Source organism: Peromyscus leucopus, chromosome 1 (assembly GCF_004664715.2).
Source record: "Peromyscus leucopus breed LL Stock chromosome 1, UCI_PerLeu_2.1, whole genome shotgun sequence".
Taxonomy (NCBI): Eukaryota; Metazoa; Chordata; class Mammalia; order Rodentia; family Cricetidae; genus Peromyscus; species Peromyscus leucopus.
Window position 1 is genome coordinate 156,562,260 of NC_051063.1, and position 16,776 is coordinate 156,579,035.

The 16,776-nt window shown below is 46.9% G+C and overlaps 1 protein-coding gene across 1 annotated transcript; it reads left to right on the forward strand.

The window, feature by feature from the left end:
* The first annotated feature begins 12,230 nt into the window (after nucleotides 1-12,230).
* LOC114700507 (serum amyloid A-1 protein-like) lies at nucleotides 12,231-15,580 on the forward strand. The gene is made up of 4 exons (XM_037199231.1): nucleotides 12,231-12,331; nucleotides 12,869-12,963; nucleotides 14,827-14,965; nucleotides 15,316-15,580. The coding sequence occupies exons 2-4, from the start codon at nucleotides 12,873-12,875 to the stop codon at nucleotides 15,452-15,454; spliced, it is 369 nt and encodes a 122-aa protein (XP_037055126.1). The 5' UTR covers nucleotides 12,231-12,331; nucleotides 12,869-12,872; the 3' UTR covers nucleotides 15,455-15,580.
* The last annotated feature ends 1,196 nt before the right edge of the window (nucleotides 15,581-16,776 follow it).

Below are 16,776 nucleotides of genomic sequence, written 5' to 3' on the forward strand. Positions count from 1 at the left end.
CAAGAGTCTTCCCTGTTGTGCAGCAACAGCCTCATGCACCTGATACTCACTCTTTCTTTGTTGTCCTTGGAGACAACATGGGTGCATTAGCCTATATTGTCTAGCTGTGTGCAGGTGCATGTTCACACAATGACCTGGGCGCCTTCTGCCATATTGTGATATTGGGGAGCTATGTCCTCCATAAGTAACCAGGATGGTAGAGCTGTTGGGACAATTGTGGGTCCTTTGAGAGTTGGAGCCTTACTAGAGGAAGTATATCACTGGGATGTATGTCACTTTGAGTTCTTATAGTCTTATTTCACTTGCTGTTTACTCTGTGCTTCCTGCCTGCCTCTGAACTTCCTGCCACTTCCTGCCATGTCTCCCCGCCATGATGGATTCTTATTCCTCTGAAACCATAAGTACAAAACCATTCTTTGTTGAGTTTCTAAGTTATGGTATTTTTGCCTTGACAATAGAAGAGTAACTAAGATTCTGCGTCTCTCAGAGCACATCCAGGTCTTTAAGCAGTGCATGCATGCAGGTGAACACGCCACTGGTGCAAATTCAGAAGGCCCAAGAGTACAGCCCCTTGATGCTCACTTTCTGTGAAAACAGCAGAAATGCCACCGAACATCACTGGGGCCACTCCATCCTATGCTTTTTCTTAGACATTGTCCCCTCTACCCCAGGACTTTGAGGGTCTCCCATTTTCACTATGTTCATAGCTGAAGTCATTCTAGGTCCTGGAACCCAAGGTGACTCTTCCCCTCAGGACCATGTTGTTTCCAAGCCCAAGGTGCTGGATTTTAAGATCTATGATGGGAACTCAGGGTCATGGCCTCTCCTGGACATATCCTCTGGTGTTTTGTAACAGGGCTTTCACATAGGGAGAAGCGTGGCAGGGTACCAAAGGGACAATGTCCAGGTTTTTGTTGCCTGAAGCTGAATTGCTGTGACCCAGGGCCCTTTTCCAAACTAAGCCACCCATCCTAGAATTCCTGTAAGCCACTACTCATTTTTCAGTGGATGGGCCAATTGCCAGAAAGTCTTCTTAGGGAGTTCTGAGGTAGAGCAGGAGTAGGCAGAATGCTGGCTGAGGGCTGCTATGTTCTGGGTGCTGGTCCTTGAATGACTCCTACAGACTCTTAGGCTCTCTGTAGACTCTCTACAGGTTCTTTCAGAGAAATGGATTTGGACATAGATGGTTTCTTCTTCCTATGTAACAGCATCCTTCCCAGGAGGGGTCCTGCTCATGATGGAAGGAATGAGTTGACTGTGACTCTCTGACACATGGATCCCATTCCTTAGCGTGAAATTCGAACCCTCTGTCCTGTATTTAAGGTTTTACAAGTTCAGAATTAGTCTGCAATTCCTACTGTGTGTGCTTTCGTTTTGTTTATATTGCATTGTTTCAAACTACTCAGGACTTCACACATGTGAGCACGCACTATACCGCTGAGCCGTATTCCTAGTCCCACATTCACTTTTGCGTGCTGTATGTTATCTCTAAAAAGAAAATCTTGTTTATAAGCACTTTTTATGAGAATATCTAAAAAATATATTATAGACATATCTATCCCTACTAGTCAGACTTTTTAGTTTTTTTCACTCTTGGCCCTCTATTTCTCTCTCTCTCTCTCTCTCTCTCTCTCTCTCTCTCTCTCTCTCTCTCTCTCCCTCCCTCCCTCCCTCCCTCCCTCCCTTCCTCCTCCTCTCTCCCTCTTCCTCCCTCTCTCTCATCTCTCTTCTCTCCCTTTTCTCAATAGATTGAAGCCTGTTGGGAAAACCAGCAAAGCATCCCCATGATTCCTTACAGTCTACTTGATCTTTGGGAGAGGGTTTTATCCTGACTTCTGGGTTTCAGCCACTCCATGGAGCCCCCAACTTGTGAAGAGGGGATGCTGCTGCCTCTGTCCAGCGTTCTGAATATTCATTTCCTTAGCTCCCTCACTTGGATTGATTTTTCAGTGCACAGCCTTCGTTCAGTGACCAGAACCAGCCTCCCAGGATCTTTCCTCTGCTAACATGATCTCACTAGTCCACCTTACCGTGCTAACCATACCAGCATCACTGACAGTCCTTGGTGCTCTACATGCAGCTTTCCCAGTGTTCTGCCAGAGCACAGTTCGTGGTCCATCCAAAGCTCTCTGTGCTGGACCAACAGCATTGGCTGCTGCTGTGGACTGGTTCTAGCAAAACCTCTCCCTGCAGTTCTGAATCAGCACCCTCACCCATTCAAACGTACTCTTAGGAATCCTGACATCTTCAAAAACAACTCCTCTCATATCAAACACATCTGGCCTTTGTGACTTTCATTTTCTCCACGGTGCCTGCTTCCAAGTTTCCTAGCATGAGCTTAGCTTCTGCACTGGAACTTGACAGTGAAAATATCCCAGCAATTGTGCATCTTCTGACCATTCACAATGGATTTCAGCACCAGCAAAAAATACTTTCAGGGTCTTCTAAACCAGTATTATTTTAGAATAAGGAACCATGGATTGGAAAGCTGAGGAATGGGGTCACAGTGGCAAACACCCTAATCACTTCAGACCCCAGGGCCTGCCTGAGAAGTTCTGAGCCTGCTACACAGGGCACACTGAGGAGACGAGGCTGTGAGCCGCATCCCTCTCCCCTTGACAGGATGTCACCGGTGTCCACAGGAATCACAGAGAAGCTAGAGATGCCCAACAAATACTTTGTGGATGGAATTTGTTGAAGGAAATGGGGAACTTGTAGCTAGAGTTTTCCTGCCTGGCCCATGGTCAGAACAAATCTCTCTCACCCGCCAGTCCCGCAGCTGCTCAGACCCAACCAAGTAAACACAGAGACTTATATTACTTATAAACTGTATGGCCATGGCAGGCTTCTTGCTAACTGTTCTTTTTCTTAAATCAACCCATTTCTATTAATCTATAAGTTGCCATGTGGCTCGTGGCTTACCGGTATCTTAACATCTTCTCATGGTGGTGGCTGGCAGTGTCTCTCTGACTCTGTATTCCAATTCCCAGAATTCTCCTTTCTCCTTGTCCTGCCTATACTTCCTGCCTGGCTACTGGCCAATCAGTGTTTTATTTATTAACCCATCAGAGCAACACATTTAGCATACAGAACATCCCACAGCAGGAACTGTCAAAAATACGTTCTGGGAAGAGTTGCTATGTATCACATAGAAGATAAGTAGAGGAGGAGCTATGATCACCAGGCAGTCACCTGAAACCATGCAGGCCCCTCACACAACCCCACCAAATCTGCTCTAGCTTTTGGCCACACCAGCTCTCCTGGCAAGCAGGCCTGAGGTAGCAATGTGTTGCCAACCATGCCAGCCGCCTCCACAAGTGAAGTTTACCCTGAGATGTGCCCTGGTCAGCTGCCCATCAATTCCTCCTTGTTAAGATCAGATGTGTGTCCCTACCACAAGATCTTCTGGTCATACCAAGGCCTCTCGGTTGTGTTATTGTTGTTAGCAGGCTTTTCTGTGTAGTGATGTCACTCTGTTTATCCATCATGCCATGGTCTCACTCAAGGCCTTCTCACCTATGTCCCCTTTTCATAGAGAGAAGAACATCACTCTGAGAAAGCCTTATCCTAACCTTAGGAATCCTAACCTAGACACTGCACTGGGGACCAGGGATGTAGCTCAGTTGACAGAGTGCTTATTTAGCATTCATGAATCCTTAGGGGATCCTTAGAACTGTGTAAACCTGGTGATGGAGCACATTTATATTCCTTGCACTGGGGGGAGGGAGGCTGTCAGACCAGGTTCAAGACCAGCGCTGGCTATGAAGTGAGTTGAGGCTAGCCTGGGATAAATGAGACCCTGTGCCACAATAAAACACACACACACACACACACACACACACACACACACACACACACACACACACACAGATATGGATACATATGGATACATACCCCTCACATTAAAATAATAGCATTGTAATTTCTAAGGTACTGAGGGTATAGATCAGTTGGTAGTTTACCAATGTGTATGAAACCCTGGATTCTATTCCCAGCACTGCATAAAGTGGATTTAGTGTCTCTTACAAGGTGCAGGCAAGAGGATCAGAAGTTCAAAGTCATCTTTGGATACATAGGCAGTTGTAGATCAGCTTTTGATAATCCAGACAATGCCTCAAAAGCAAAAACATTACAGGTAAATGGATGTAGCTATAAATAATCATCCCAAGGGAGCTAACCTGGACTTAGGCAAATATCACATGCTTTATGTCTTGTATGGATGTTACTTTTGAATTTGTAGATATTTGTGTTTCAGTTAGAATTCCCACAGAGGGGAGGGATCAGGAAGGCACAACAGGTGGGGGTAACTTTCAAGGGGGAGGGGGCAGTCAGCTTTCTCTGAGGGTGTGAACCATGGTAGGTGGACCACACTCCTGTGGAAGAACACACATCCCAGATTTGGAGGACACAAACGGGACTTGGTGACTTTAAAAAGAGAGAGAGCATGGAGGTGGGTGCACAGGGAGGTGGGAGGTGGATCTGGGAGAAGCGGGGGCAGGGATGAATGCCATCAAATAAATTCTGTGAAATTCTCAAAGATTTTATAAAAATATTACTTTAAAAAGAAGAAGAGAAAAGGAGAAGAAGAGCGGGTTGGATGGACAAGCAGATGAAGATTGCTGGCACACAAGTCTCACAGCCTGAGTTCCATCCCCAGAGCCCAGGTACAGGTGGAAGAGGAGAACTGACCCCACTAGATACCCTTGGATCTCCACAGCTGTGTGGTGGTGTGTGCCTGCACATACACTGACCACCAATAAAAAATGCTGGGGTCGGAGAGATGGCTCAGTGCTTAAGAATGTAGTGTGCTGCTCTTCCTCAAGACCTGAGTTTGGTTCCCAGCACCACATTGGGAGGGTCAGAACCACCTGTGATTCGAGCTCCAGAGGATCTGGCTTCCCCTCTGACCTCAGTGGGAAGCTGCATTCATGTGTGCTCCCACATCCATGTAATTAAAAATAAAATAAAATAATAACAAAGGAGAAAATGAACCTGTTTCTGGCATTAGTGAGGCACAATTTTAAGTGTGTCTCTAAGGAAGTTTCCAGAGAAGGGGGAAAGGTCCTCCCTAAATGTGAGTGACACCATGTCATGATCTCAGATGGGCACACATAAAAATAAACAATGAAATAAATCTAGTTTAAGTAAGTAAATCTTAGTGTGCTTCTGTTGCTGTATATAATATAACTCTCTGGAAATTTTATAAAATGTAGAAGTGTATTTAGATCATGATGCTACAGGCTGGAAAGTCCAAGGGTGGAATCTGGTCCCTGGTGAAGGTCTTGTTTCTCATCCCCTCTGAGAACACCACACTGAGAGACAGATCAGCTCTGGTAGCTCAGGTCCCTTCCTCTTCTCACAAAGACATTAAAGTCATCCTGGGGTCCCATCTTTATGACCTTTCCTGATTCCTATTTACCTCTAAACCTCCAAAACCCATTGCCGGCTGAACCTGGGGATGAAATTTCTAACATGTGGACTTGTAGGGGAGACATCCACATCACAGAAGCTTCTGTCTGTCAGGATTCTGTCAGGAAAGAACCCAGTGAGACAAGGTGACAACAGCAGTGTCCCCAAGGGGTGACAAGGTGCCGACAGTGTAGAGAAATGAGGCCAGGCAGCCCATTCACTGAAGCAGAAATTACTGTGGGTCGGTTGTCAGTATCTCATCAAGACACTCAAGACAGGTGGTCCCTGTACGCAATGTGGAGGACAGGGAAGAGCGAAGGGGAATGACAGACAGGCAAAGGCAGAAATCTTTGCAGAGAGGCATTAATGACATGAGTTAGGACCATTGGATGAGGGACAAGCTGGGGTTTGGTGACCCCTCTTTGAAGGAGTTATGTGAACAAATCATTAAATCTCTCTTTCTTCCCTCCCCCCAGCTCCTGCCAGGGCTCCTCATTGGTCAAACTAAACTGGAAGGGACACAGAGCGGAGTCGGCATCTGTGCAGGCCAGCCACCTAGAGCAGAATGCAGAGGGAAGAAGGGCAGAGAGCCTCGGGGAAGTGAAGGGGAGGCTCCTCAGGTTGGGGCCGATTTCCCAATCAGACTGCTCGGCCTAGCTAACAGCAGCCAAGTGTTGCTGAAAGAGTAGAACAGTGACCCGAGGGTGCCATCCAAATCCCCTCTCCCCGATCTCAAAGTCCATGTCTGAAAAAGTCCTAGAGGCCACAGGCACTGGGAGAGCAAGGTGTGTGTGTGTGTGTGTGTGTGTGTGTGTGTGTGTGTGTGTGTGTGTGTGTGTGTGTGTGTGTGTAAAAGCATGCCTGGCAAAGCTAGATGAGAAGACTGAGTCTTAGTTCTCTTTTTTCCCTCCCTTTTTATTATTTCTTTGAGAATTTCCAATAAAATACTTTATCACTTTCACCCTCTTCCTGGTTAGCCTTTTGTCAACTAGACACAAGCTAGAGGTACCAGGGAAGAGAAGCCTCGATCGAGAAATCTCTGTCTCTCTGTCTCTCTGTCCCCCCTTCTCTCTCTCTCTCTCTCTCTCTCTCTCTCTCTCTCTCTCTCTCTCTCTCTCTCTCACACACACACACACACACACACACACACACACACACACACACACACACTTTTTCTCTTTCAAAGCAGGTTCTCACTATGTAGCCCTGGTTGGCATGGGACTGGCTATGTAGACTAGGTTGCCCCCAAACTCACAAATATTCTCCGGAATGCTGGAACTAAAGGTGTGGGTCATCTCGCCCTGCCTTATTGGGCATTTTCTTGATTAGTGATTGGTGTGGGAGGTCCTAGGCCACTGGGACAGTGCTGCCCTTTGGCAGTTGGTGCTGGGTTGTACAAGAAAATGGGGCTGAGCAGGGCAGTGACTTCAAGGCCAATGTGGTCTACAGAGTGAGTTCCAGGACAGCCAGGTCTACACAGAGAAGCCCAGTCTCAAAAAACAAAAACAAAAGACAAGCAAACAACCAAACAAACAAAAGAAAATGGGGCTGAGCAAGCCATGAAGAATAGAGGGTAAGCAGCATCCCTCCATGGCCTCTGATTCCAGGTTACTGCTTTGAGTTCCTGCCTTGGTTTCCCCTGATGACGGACTGTATGTGACCCACAAGCCATGTAAACTCTTTCCATCACAAGTTACTTTTGGTCATTCCCTTAGCAACTTTTCTATTGTTGTGACAAAACATTGTGATCAAGACAACTTAGAGAAGAAAGCATTTAATTGGGAGCTGGTTTACAGTTCAGAGGGTGAGTCCACCATGGCAGGGAGCAGGGCAGCAGACTGACAGGCATGGTGCTGGAGCAGTAGCCGAGAGCTTACATGTTAAGATAACAACCACGAGGCAGAGAGAGAGAGAGATCAAGATGGAGATTGAGAGGAAGGGAGGAGGAGAGGGAGAAAGGGAGGGAGAGAGAGAGAAAGAGAGTACTCACTGGGTGTGGTGTGTGGGCTTTTGAAATCTCAAAGCCAACCCTAGTGACACACCTCTTCCAATGAAGCCACATCTCTTAACACTCCCCAAACAGTTCCAGCAACTGTGGACCAAGCATTCAAATGTGTGAGCTTATGGGACCATTTTCATTCCAGCCACCCAAGTCACGGCGTTTATTACAGCAGCAGCAAACATGATAATTCTCTCCCCCACTCCTCCCAGGTCTACCCTGCCTTCTCTACGCACCCACCTTTGTGTTCTCCTAGATTTTTTAATCTACCAATCTATTTTTTTCTGCTCATATACCCTTGGGTGTGTGGCCTTTCACCGAAGCATGGCCAACTTACTAGGCCTGAACCCTTCAGGAAAACCCACTCTCCCTCTCCCAGCACCTATCAATTGCCAATGGTTCCTTGGCTGGGGCGGGACTTTGTGCTGATCTCCCTTCTCCATGCTGGGATGTGGTCTAGCCTGAGCTTGTGCAGATGCTGTCACTGTCACGATTGCTGTTCTGTGAGTCTACACGTGTGAGCAGGGGCTGTGTCTGGAAAACAACTTCCCTGTAGTCATCTGCCATGTCTGCCTCTTGCAGTCTTTCTCTCTCCTCTTCTGCAGTGGTCCTGGGGGAAGAGGATGTGGTACAGACGTTCCAAATGCAAAGGAACATAGTCCAAAAAATGACACATGCTGCCAAAACACAGCCAGTTTAGAGAGCTGGTTTAGGAGGCTTCACCACAAACTGCCTTTGTTTTCCCAACCCTGGATTGACTGTGAAGGTAAAATTCTCCTCTCTGTCCTTTGCACTGGGTCACTGTTGGCTATTGGAAGTCCCTGCAGTCCTGTTTCAACTGCAGTGGCAGGTCTGCTTTAATGTGACCCTCCCACATTACAGGCTAGTTGGCTGGGGGACACTTGGAGGAGTGAGGACCAGAGGGTCCTCTCATGCAAGTGACTTGGAGGTGTCTTTTCACCATGGCTCCCAGCCTCAGGACTGGGGGAGGCGGGTGCTGTAGGGAGGGAGTATCACCAGGGCCTCGGCAGAGTCTGAAGTACTCCTAATCACGCTAACATTCTCTGTTGACCTGGGGGTCTCTGCAGAAATGGAGTGCATGGCTGCTCCTGCTGTGGGATGGTCTGTATGTAAAATTGCTCTGATTGGTCAATAAATAAAACACTGATTGGCCAGTGGTGAGGCAGGAAGTATAGGCGGGATTAACAGAGAGGAGAAAGGAGAGAACAGGAAGGTGGAGGGAGTCACTGCCAGCTGCTGCCATGACAAGCAGCATGTAAAGACGCCGGTAAGCCATGAGCCACGTGGCAAGGTATAGATTTATGGAAATGGATTAATTTAAACTATAAGAACAGTTAGCAAGAAGCCTGCCACGGTCATACAGTTTGTAAGCAATATAAGTCTCTGTGTTTACTTGGTTGGGTCTGAGCAGCTGTGGTACTGGCGGGTGACAGAGATTTGTCCTGACTGTGGGCAAGGCAGGAAAACTCTAGTTACATGCTCCTGAGAGGAATTTCACCTCCTCATGAGCCCCCTCAGCAGTGGAGGTTATTACCAGAAAGAGGAGCAACTGTACCCACTGCTCCCTGAAGAAGGGTTTGCCTACCTTCACCTACCCAATGCCTTCACCTGAAACTCAGGGGTCTTTCCAACCCAAGTGATCAAGTGGCAGAGATGAATAGAACATCACCCTATCTGTCTGGCACACTGCCAATACCCTTCAAACTCTGATGATCTGGGCTATTCCATCCTTCCAAAATACCAAGATGAGGAGCAAGCACCAGGGTGTTCAGGGGTTTCCCCAAGGACCCCCTCACCACACTCCTGTCTGCCAGGCAGGGTGTGGGGTCAGCTGGCAGGCTGTATCACCTGCTGTGCAACCTGCTGAGGACTCAGGAGGCTTGTCCTTTTCTTCTGGGCACCTGAACCCACATGAAGAGATCTAACTCCACAACTACTTTTTTCCTCACGGAAGAGCAACTCTAGTCCTGTTGGCTACTCAAAGTCCCTGCAGTCTCGGTTCAACTCTAATGGCAGGTCGGCTCTAAGGCCCCCTCAAGCAGTGTGGATTAGCTGTCCTGTCCACTCCCTGAGTTCTTTCCACATGCACAAAAGCAGGAGTGAGAGGTGAAGGAGAGGTTGGGACTGAGAGCCTGCACTCTGCCTCCTTCCAGTTCTACCTTTAAGTAAATAAGCTTGCAGAATGCACAGATGAGTGCATTTTTTATATTTATTCACCACCTGCTTAAGGAACCAAGAGAAATGTCTGGATGATAGCGAGACAAAACAGACAGTGGTCTTCTCGCGAGATCCCATTCCATGGAGACACATTAGGAACGAACAAGGGGCAACTTTGTGTGATAATAAAATGAACAATAAAGAAAAACGTCCCTGGACACACCCCATTCCCCAGGCTCAGGGCTCTTCTTGGAATAGGGGCAGAAAGAGGTGGTGGATGACTTCAAGGACAGAGTGTTTTCCAGACACAGCAGGACACTGCGCAGGTGAGCTCACGGGGATCGTGACAGCGTGAATAAGACCTGTGCAAGCTCACAGCACACAAGATCCCAGCATGGAGGGGGTGAGGTGGACACAAAATCCCACCCCAGCTGAGAAGTTATTGGCATTGGATTGCTGGTAGGAGAGGAAGAGTCAACTTTCTTTAATGGTATGACCTCTTGTTGACCAACCTCTAGGGCAGACCCCATCGCCAAGACTATTAGGCTCATTCAAACTGGACTTGATGAAGGGGAAAAAAAAGAAAGCTTTAAGTTGGGTGGGTAGGGAGGTGAGAGTGGAGTTGGGGGTGAGGAACGAATACGATCAAAATACATTGGATAAAATCCTCAAAGAATTAGTTAAATTATTATTAATAAAGAAAAAGTTCGTGTGAAGAGCTCTTCTTAATGTCTAGGAAAGAACTCACTTGTCTTCTAATATTTCTATCAAAGAAGAGGGCAGGGACTGGAGAGATGGTTCAGCAGTTAATTGAATCTGGGTTCAATTCCCAGCTCTCACATGTTGCCTCACAACCATCTCTAACACCAGCTCCAGGGGAACTGACATGCTCTTCAGACCTTCACAGGCACCAGGCATGCTTGTGGTGCATGCACATATATCCAGGCAAAATACACATAAAACAAAACCAAAGTAAAAGAGGAGAAGGGTGGATTGAAAGAGTGGACATGTGGGAAGTGAATTTTGAGTCTAGAATGGCTGAGGAGGTCAGTACATAATCACTGGCAACAAATGTCTGTCCCAAGGAAGTCAGGACAGAAGAGGGGGCTGCTTTTATGTGCAGTCTTTGGTGAAGCACCTCCCCAAGCAGGTCCACAACCAGGGTGTGTGGGAGGTTGTAGCTGCTGCCCACTGCCTACTGTTAGAACAATGTGAGCCAAGCCAGCCGGACCCCAGGCCACTAAAGAATCCCTTTCCCAAGGGATGGAAGTCGTGTAAGGAGAAGCCAAATGTGGCTTGGCAGTGCCTTGGCTAAGGACCCAGAGACTAAAGAGACATCATCTGACAGCTTTTCCATTACAGCTCTCATGTCATAGTGCCCCAAACACCTAAACAAAGGACAAACCTAGAAGGAGGCTTCATTCCCAACAGCTCTAATCTAGGACGATTCTCAAACATGGTGCCCACCCTGGCCTGACCTGCTTCATCCTGCATCACTTTTACCCACATCCTCCACCACCATACCGCCCTCTGGTTTGTAGTCCAACAAAAAGCTCTTCACTTCCATTCTCTTCGGCTGTTGTTCCTTCTTCCTGGCTATTAGGTACCGTCTTCCAGCTTACAGTTTGTCTACATCAGCTTGTTTCTCCATTGAAACATTAACATTCCTCTTCTAGTAACAAACAATTTCAGGCAAAAAACCAGAGCTATTTCTTTCTGGGTGGGTCTTTTGGCCTTACGACTGTCCTCAGGCTTCCAGCCCCGGGTCCCTTAGAACAGAGGAACAAATGTGATGCCCTCATCATATCCACCATCTTGTAGCTATCGATACCCCTTCCTTCTCTAGGGAAGTCAGCGTATTTAATTTTTTCTGTTGAATAAAGGGGTGGGGATACAAATTGAGGTGTAGTTCCCTGATTGCCTGAATGGATTTTCTTCACAAGACAAATGCATGGAGCAAAACCTGGTGTTGCTTTTCTAGCTCCAACCGATGTTTCCTGGTACTACCTCCCAGCATTCCTCTATTGCGCCCTGCACTTCCTTCCTGAACCCACTGTTAGCATAATTTCACAGCCAGTGGGCCTTCCTCGTGCTTGCTTGTGGTGTGTTATTTCTTCACAACTTTGAAGCAAATTCCTGTACTATTGCTCTCCTAGTTTGTCACAGTATCTGAATTTAATCTGTTCCCTTATCTTCCATACCAACTGCTCATGAGTAAATACACTTGAGTCAGGAGAAGCCTTTTCCAGTGTTGAATTTACCCATGTGGATGCTAAAAGTCAGTTTCTGCCTTCCTTTCTCCTGTTTCCTCAGTTTAATTCTGAACTATGCTTTGAAAGGACTTTAGCTCAACCTTTGGAGTTGCCGGGCACCTCCATGATTCAGTATATATTCAGATTTCTTTTTCCAGTATTAACATCCCTCCCTTAGAAATTGGCACTACATGATTGGATGGAAAGTACTCATTGTGATTATTCCCAGTCAGGACTGGGAAGACTCTGAAAACCCAACCTGCCACATTCCTGAAAATGGCCAGATTGTGCAATCTGGGAAAATCAGACCTGTGTGAAGAGAAATCTTTATGTTCTGAAAGATAAATTATGGCCAAGTGGGATTATGCAAGATGAAAAAGGGGATTTTGCTCCACTAGCCGAGGGACAGTATATATAGATAGCCTCAGCCACATCTTCTCAACAAGTGACACAAGCCACTCACCAGAGGTCTCAGCAGGAACTGACAGGCCAGGTGAGTTGTCAGAACTTTCCAACATTTGCTCTTTGCAGATTCTTTTCCCCAACAGCATTCACTTGTGTTTTCCTGCTCTGTGTCTTTCCTGAATCTACTAGATGGATTAGAATTCACTGGAGGCAATACTTTTATCATGGAGATTTGTTGTATGCTTCTGTGTGAATTCAGGGGAGGGTGGAGTCAGCCCTCTACAGATAGACTGCAGAGATCTATGATGGCTATAAGGCCCCTACACGCCTCTCTGGAAACTTCCTATACACTTGGGTTTTGGCTGGCAAGATTGGAATACAATGTGCTTTATACTAATGATCCATTTGCAAACTCTCAGTCAGTGGCAGTCTAATGAAATGTGGAAATGGGGAGCTAGATAGCTCCCTGGAATCCACTTATATCATCAATTTCTACTTGTGTGTGGGTTTATGTATAAAATCCAGAGGGATTGGTTATTGGCATAAAAGGACAGCTCAACATTACAGACGCATCCACCGCCCCAAGAAATGGCATATTCATCCTTGTGTTTTCCCGGCCCTACAGCAGGATGAAGCCATCCATTGCCATCATTTTTTGCTTCTTGGTCCTGGGAGTTGACAGCCAAAGCTGGTTTGAGTTCATTAAACAGGCTGGTCAAGGTAAGGGCAAAGGATGGGGACAGGAGGTTGCATTTGTGAGTTCCAAGTATTTACCAGAGCAGGGACCACATAATTAAGGGATAACGTGCTTGTGAAGTCTCCATAGATAGACAAGCTGCGTTGCTCTTCCCATGTAGTTCTGAACTCTTCTGGTCAGTGTTTACCTTTTTCTGTGAGGATCCCAAGCCTGAGATCACGTAATGTTTGTGCAGCAGCTTTCCCACAGGAGTGTAGGAACAATCTGTATTTGAAAGTTGCAGATTTGCCAACAGAAGAGGGGATCTGCTGCCCCCTTGTGGCAGCTCATGTCTGGTGTCTGGTGTCTATGTCTGGTGACTGTGAATTGAAGTACATCCCAAGGGTAGAGTGTTCTAGGCCAGGCACAGGAGAACCAGTGCAGTCCCCAGTCCACAGTGACAGCAGCCAAGGCTAACTGAACTCTTCACACAATGAAAAGGAGTTGTCCAATATGTGTGGAAATGATTTAGTTTTTAAATTAATCTTGTGGTGTAATGCCACGTCTATCTTTTAAGGAAACTGAGGCACAAAGCATAATAAGCTATCTAGCAACAACAAAAAACCCTGGAAGAACACAGGTTAGCCCAGGTTGGCCCGCTCCTCATAATTCACGACACAGCTCCCGGACAGAGAGAGGACTTCATGAGCACACACTCACTGTTGACCTGAGAAGCAGCAGGTCATGGGTTGGGGAAGGCAGCTGCCTGTGAAGGACGCTCCAGATCCCCTGCCACCCACAGAAGACGGTGACTTGCTTACCTGGAATATAGGTCTTCTGGGGCTGAGACATGGACAAGAAACTGTCACCAAGGGAAGTACATCCCGTCAGCCATAGCACAATAAAAATTAAATGAACCTAGATATTGGGCTTTCCTTTTTCTCCTAACTTGTCACTTTTGAAGATATTTCCCATCTAATGTTAGCTGGATCTGTCCTTCAGTGCACAGCTCACCACAGCTGTCCTTGGTTTACACCTTCTGCTGTTTGTGGCACCTTCCTGAGAAGCAGAAAAATGAGATGATAAGCTGAGCATCTTCCATGAACATCCCACGTGCATTTTCTCAGGTTTTCTGCATAACCACCAAGGTGGCTTATACTCTTCCCTGTTCTTGGAGAGGATGTAGACATTTTAAACCTAGTGTGCCCTTTGCCACCTAGAGTCTCTGATCATCCAGCTTGTTTCTGTCTGTATCAGAGAACTCACTGTTGTCTCCGCTGGTGGAGAGCTGAGAACAGCTCAGGTTGCAATAGATCCTGGACATTCCGTGGGGTCAGAGAAGAATCGCACTCACTCTGCCCGGAGAACAGTGTCTCCCATGGCCTGTGCTAGGAGAGAGCTGTGGCTGCAGTGGTGATTGTAGCACTTGGGAGGCTGAGGCAGAAGGATTGTGGGTTTCAGGCTAGCCAGGGTTATATAGAGATGCATGCTGCCTCTAAAGGAAGAGAACATAAGAGAAAGGAAAGAAATGGAAGAAGAAGGAGGGGGCGGAGGAAGGGAAGAGGCCTCATGTCTCACACCATAGACAGATGTTTCCCTGGGCCATTTCAGAGAGAGCTTCATCATCACATGATGAAACATCCCCTAGCGAGCATCTCTCCTCTGTATGCTTTTGGAGCAGCCAAAGACCAACATCAACAGAGTTAAGACAGGAATCCCTCAGAACAAAACTCATCCCAAAAGTACTTCTCCTTGCAAAGCATGAGGAAGTAAGAACTATTCTTTTCAAGCCAGCAACAGTTCTGTGGTTTGTGAAAGGCCGAAGTCATTGGGATGAGTTGGACGGAAGTTTTAATCCTCTCTTTTGCCTAAATGCAATCTTCTTCATCATTCTCCTAACTCTCCAGGGACTAGAGACATGTGGCGGGCTTACTCTGACATGAGAGAGGCCAACTGGAAATACTCAGACAAATACTTCCGTGCTAGAGGGAACTATGATGCTGCCCAAAGGGGACCAGGAGGAGCCTGGGCTGCTAAAGTGATCAGGTAACAGAGGTCTCTGTGAGCAGAGCTTGACTGCTCTGGACAGTCAGGAGGGGCTCTCCTCTGCATCCTGTGCACACTGCCCATTAACTGTCCTCTTTTCTGTGCATAGTACTGGGAGGGGTTGGCAATGATGCATGATGCCCCACCCTCTCTCCCCTGGTGCTGCTCATCCATCATGAGGGTGACTTCCTGGGTCGAGCAGATGTTTATTCAGGCAGGATCAGTACCATCCTCTCTTTCCCTGGTGTTCCTGGGCTCCTCTTAGGGCCATCTCTTGAAGAAGGGAGTCCAGAGGGTGGGGCCATTGCCATCAGCTTGGTTATGGGTCTTCTTGTCTGTCTTGATTACAGTGATGCCAGAGAGGATATTCGGAGGTTCATAGGACGTGGAACAGAGCAATCAAGAGCTAACCAGTTTGCCAACGAATGGGGTCGGAGTGGTAGAAACCCCAACTACTTCCAACCTCTTGGCCTGCCTAGTAAATACTGAGTTTTCTCTTCATGTTTTTCCCAGCCATGTAGACCCCAAGGAAGATGCAACTACTGAATTTAATTAGTTCCTAAACTCTGGATCCCTAAGTACCTCAAAATGTTGAATAAATATTTGTGAAATGTAGCTTGTCACTGTCATTTGAAATAGCACAGGGCAGTCATATTGAGGAATGTAGGCCATGGGAATGACCAAGAAACACCACTGTTTTGTTTTTTTAAAGAAAGATATGAAAAGAAAGGAGTTAGAGTATAACTCTGTATGTCTATACATGGACCAAAACATGTATTATGTATCCCCTCAAACACAGGCAGATAGCAAGAAAGCATTGTGTATGATTTCGGTTATGAAGTTAAAAACTAGATAAAAAACCAACACATTCTGGGCTGAGGATGAAGCCTAGCATGCGTGAGGCCCTTCCTTCCAACCCCATGTGCTCCCCATGACATTCTTACTTAGCAAAATATAACTTACAAAGACTGAAGATGAAATCAAAGCCATCCTGTAATTGTTTTAAGAGATTGATGCTTCCCACAAAGAAAGCCTCAGATCTAGATGTTTCTATAGATAAGGTTCACCCTTTAAAAAGGCAAATCACTCCCATTTTGTAAAATTAATTCTGGAGAGAAGAAGACACATTCTGCAATATGTCTCTGGAATAGAAAAGCTTTGGCACCTCCCTCCCCACAACCTATAAGAAATTATCAAAAAGCAAAAGTATGCTGACCTCTGATGGACTGACTCCAGCAGTGACCAGCTCCAGGCCCCAGGTATAGCCTGGGGCTGCTCCCTTTACACAATCCCTGAAGATTCTCCAATCCTGGAAACTGGGGTTCAGATACTCCATATTGTTCCTTTACCAGACCATAGCCTTCCCCGGGTCATGGTGGCTCAGGTAGTCCCTTTCTGTCTGGGCAGCTGTGTCCTCTGTCATTAGCTGCCTCCTCCAGTTCTGGTCTCCTGTTGGTCCCTTCCTTGCTCCGGTGGCCTGGTCCCAGGAGTTCTTGCATCTCTCACCCACTCCTTTGCTGAGGTGTAAACTAGTTTGTATTCATTATATATAAATTCTTGCTTGCTGAGGCCAGGCTGCAGGCCTTAACATGGGCAGAAGAAGACAGAGAGGCCCCAGCAGAGGAGTCCAGTTTCACCTTGTCCTGTAGAGTCTTTTTGAAGGCAGCAGAGGACAGGGTTTCCTGATCAGCCATGGTCTGCAGCTCCCGTGTGCAGGTGCAGGAGGCCTCCATGGCATTAATAAGCAGGGAGTAATTGTATTGAAGTTGGCATTTTGTAAGCCACTTACATAGGCTGGCAGTGTATCTCAG

Excerpts from the sequence above, each read along its gene's own strand:
- LOC114700507 (XM_037199231.1), top strand. The coding sequence starts at position 12,873 with ATGAAGCCATCCATTGCCATCATTTTTTGCTTCTTGGTCCTGGGAGTT. Across the intron at positions 12,964-14,826 it reads CATTAAACAGGCTGGTCAAG|GGACTAGAGACATGTGGCGG; the intron begins GTAAGGGCAAAG and ends CTAACTCTCCAG. Across the intron at positions 14,966-15,315 it reads TGGGCTGCTAAAGTGATCAG|TGATGCCAGAGAGGATATTC; the intron begins GTAACAGAGGTC and ends TCTTGATTACAG.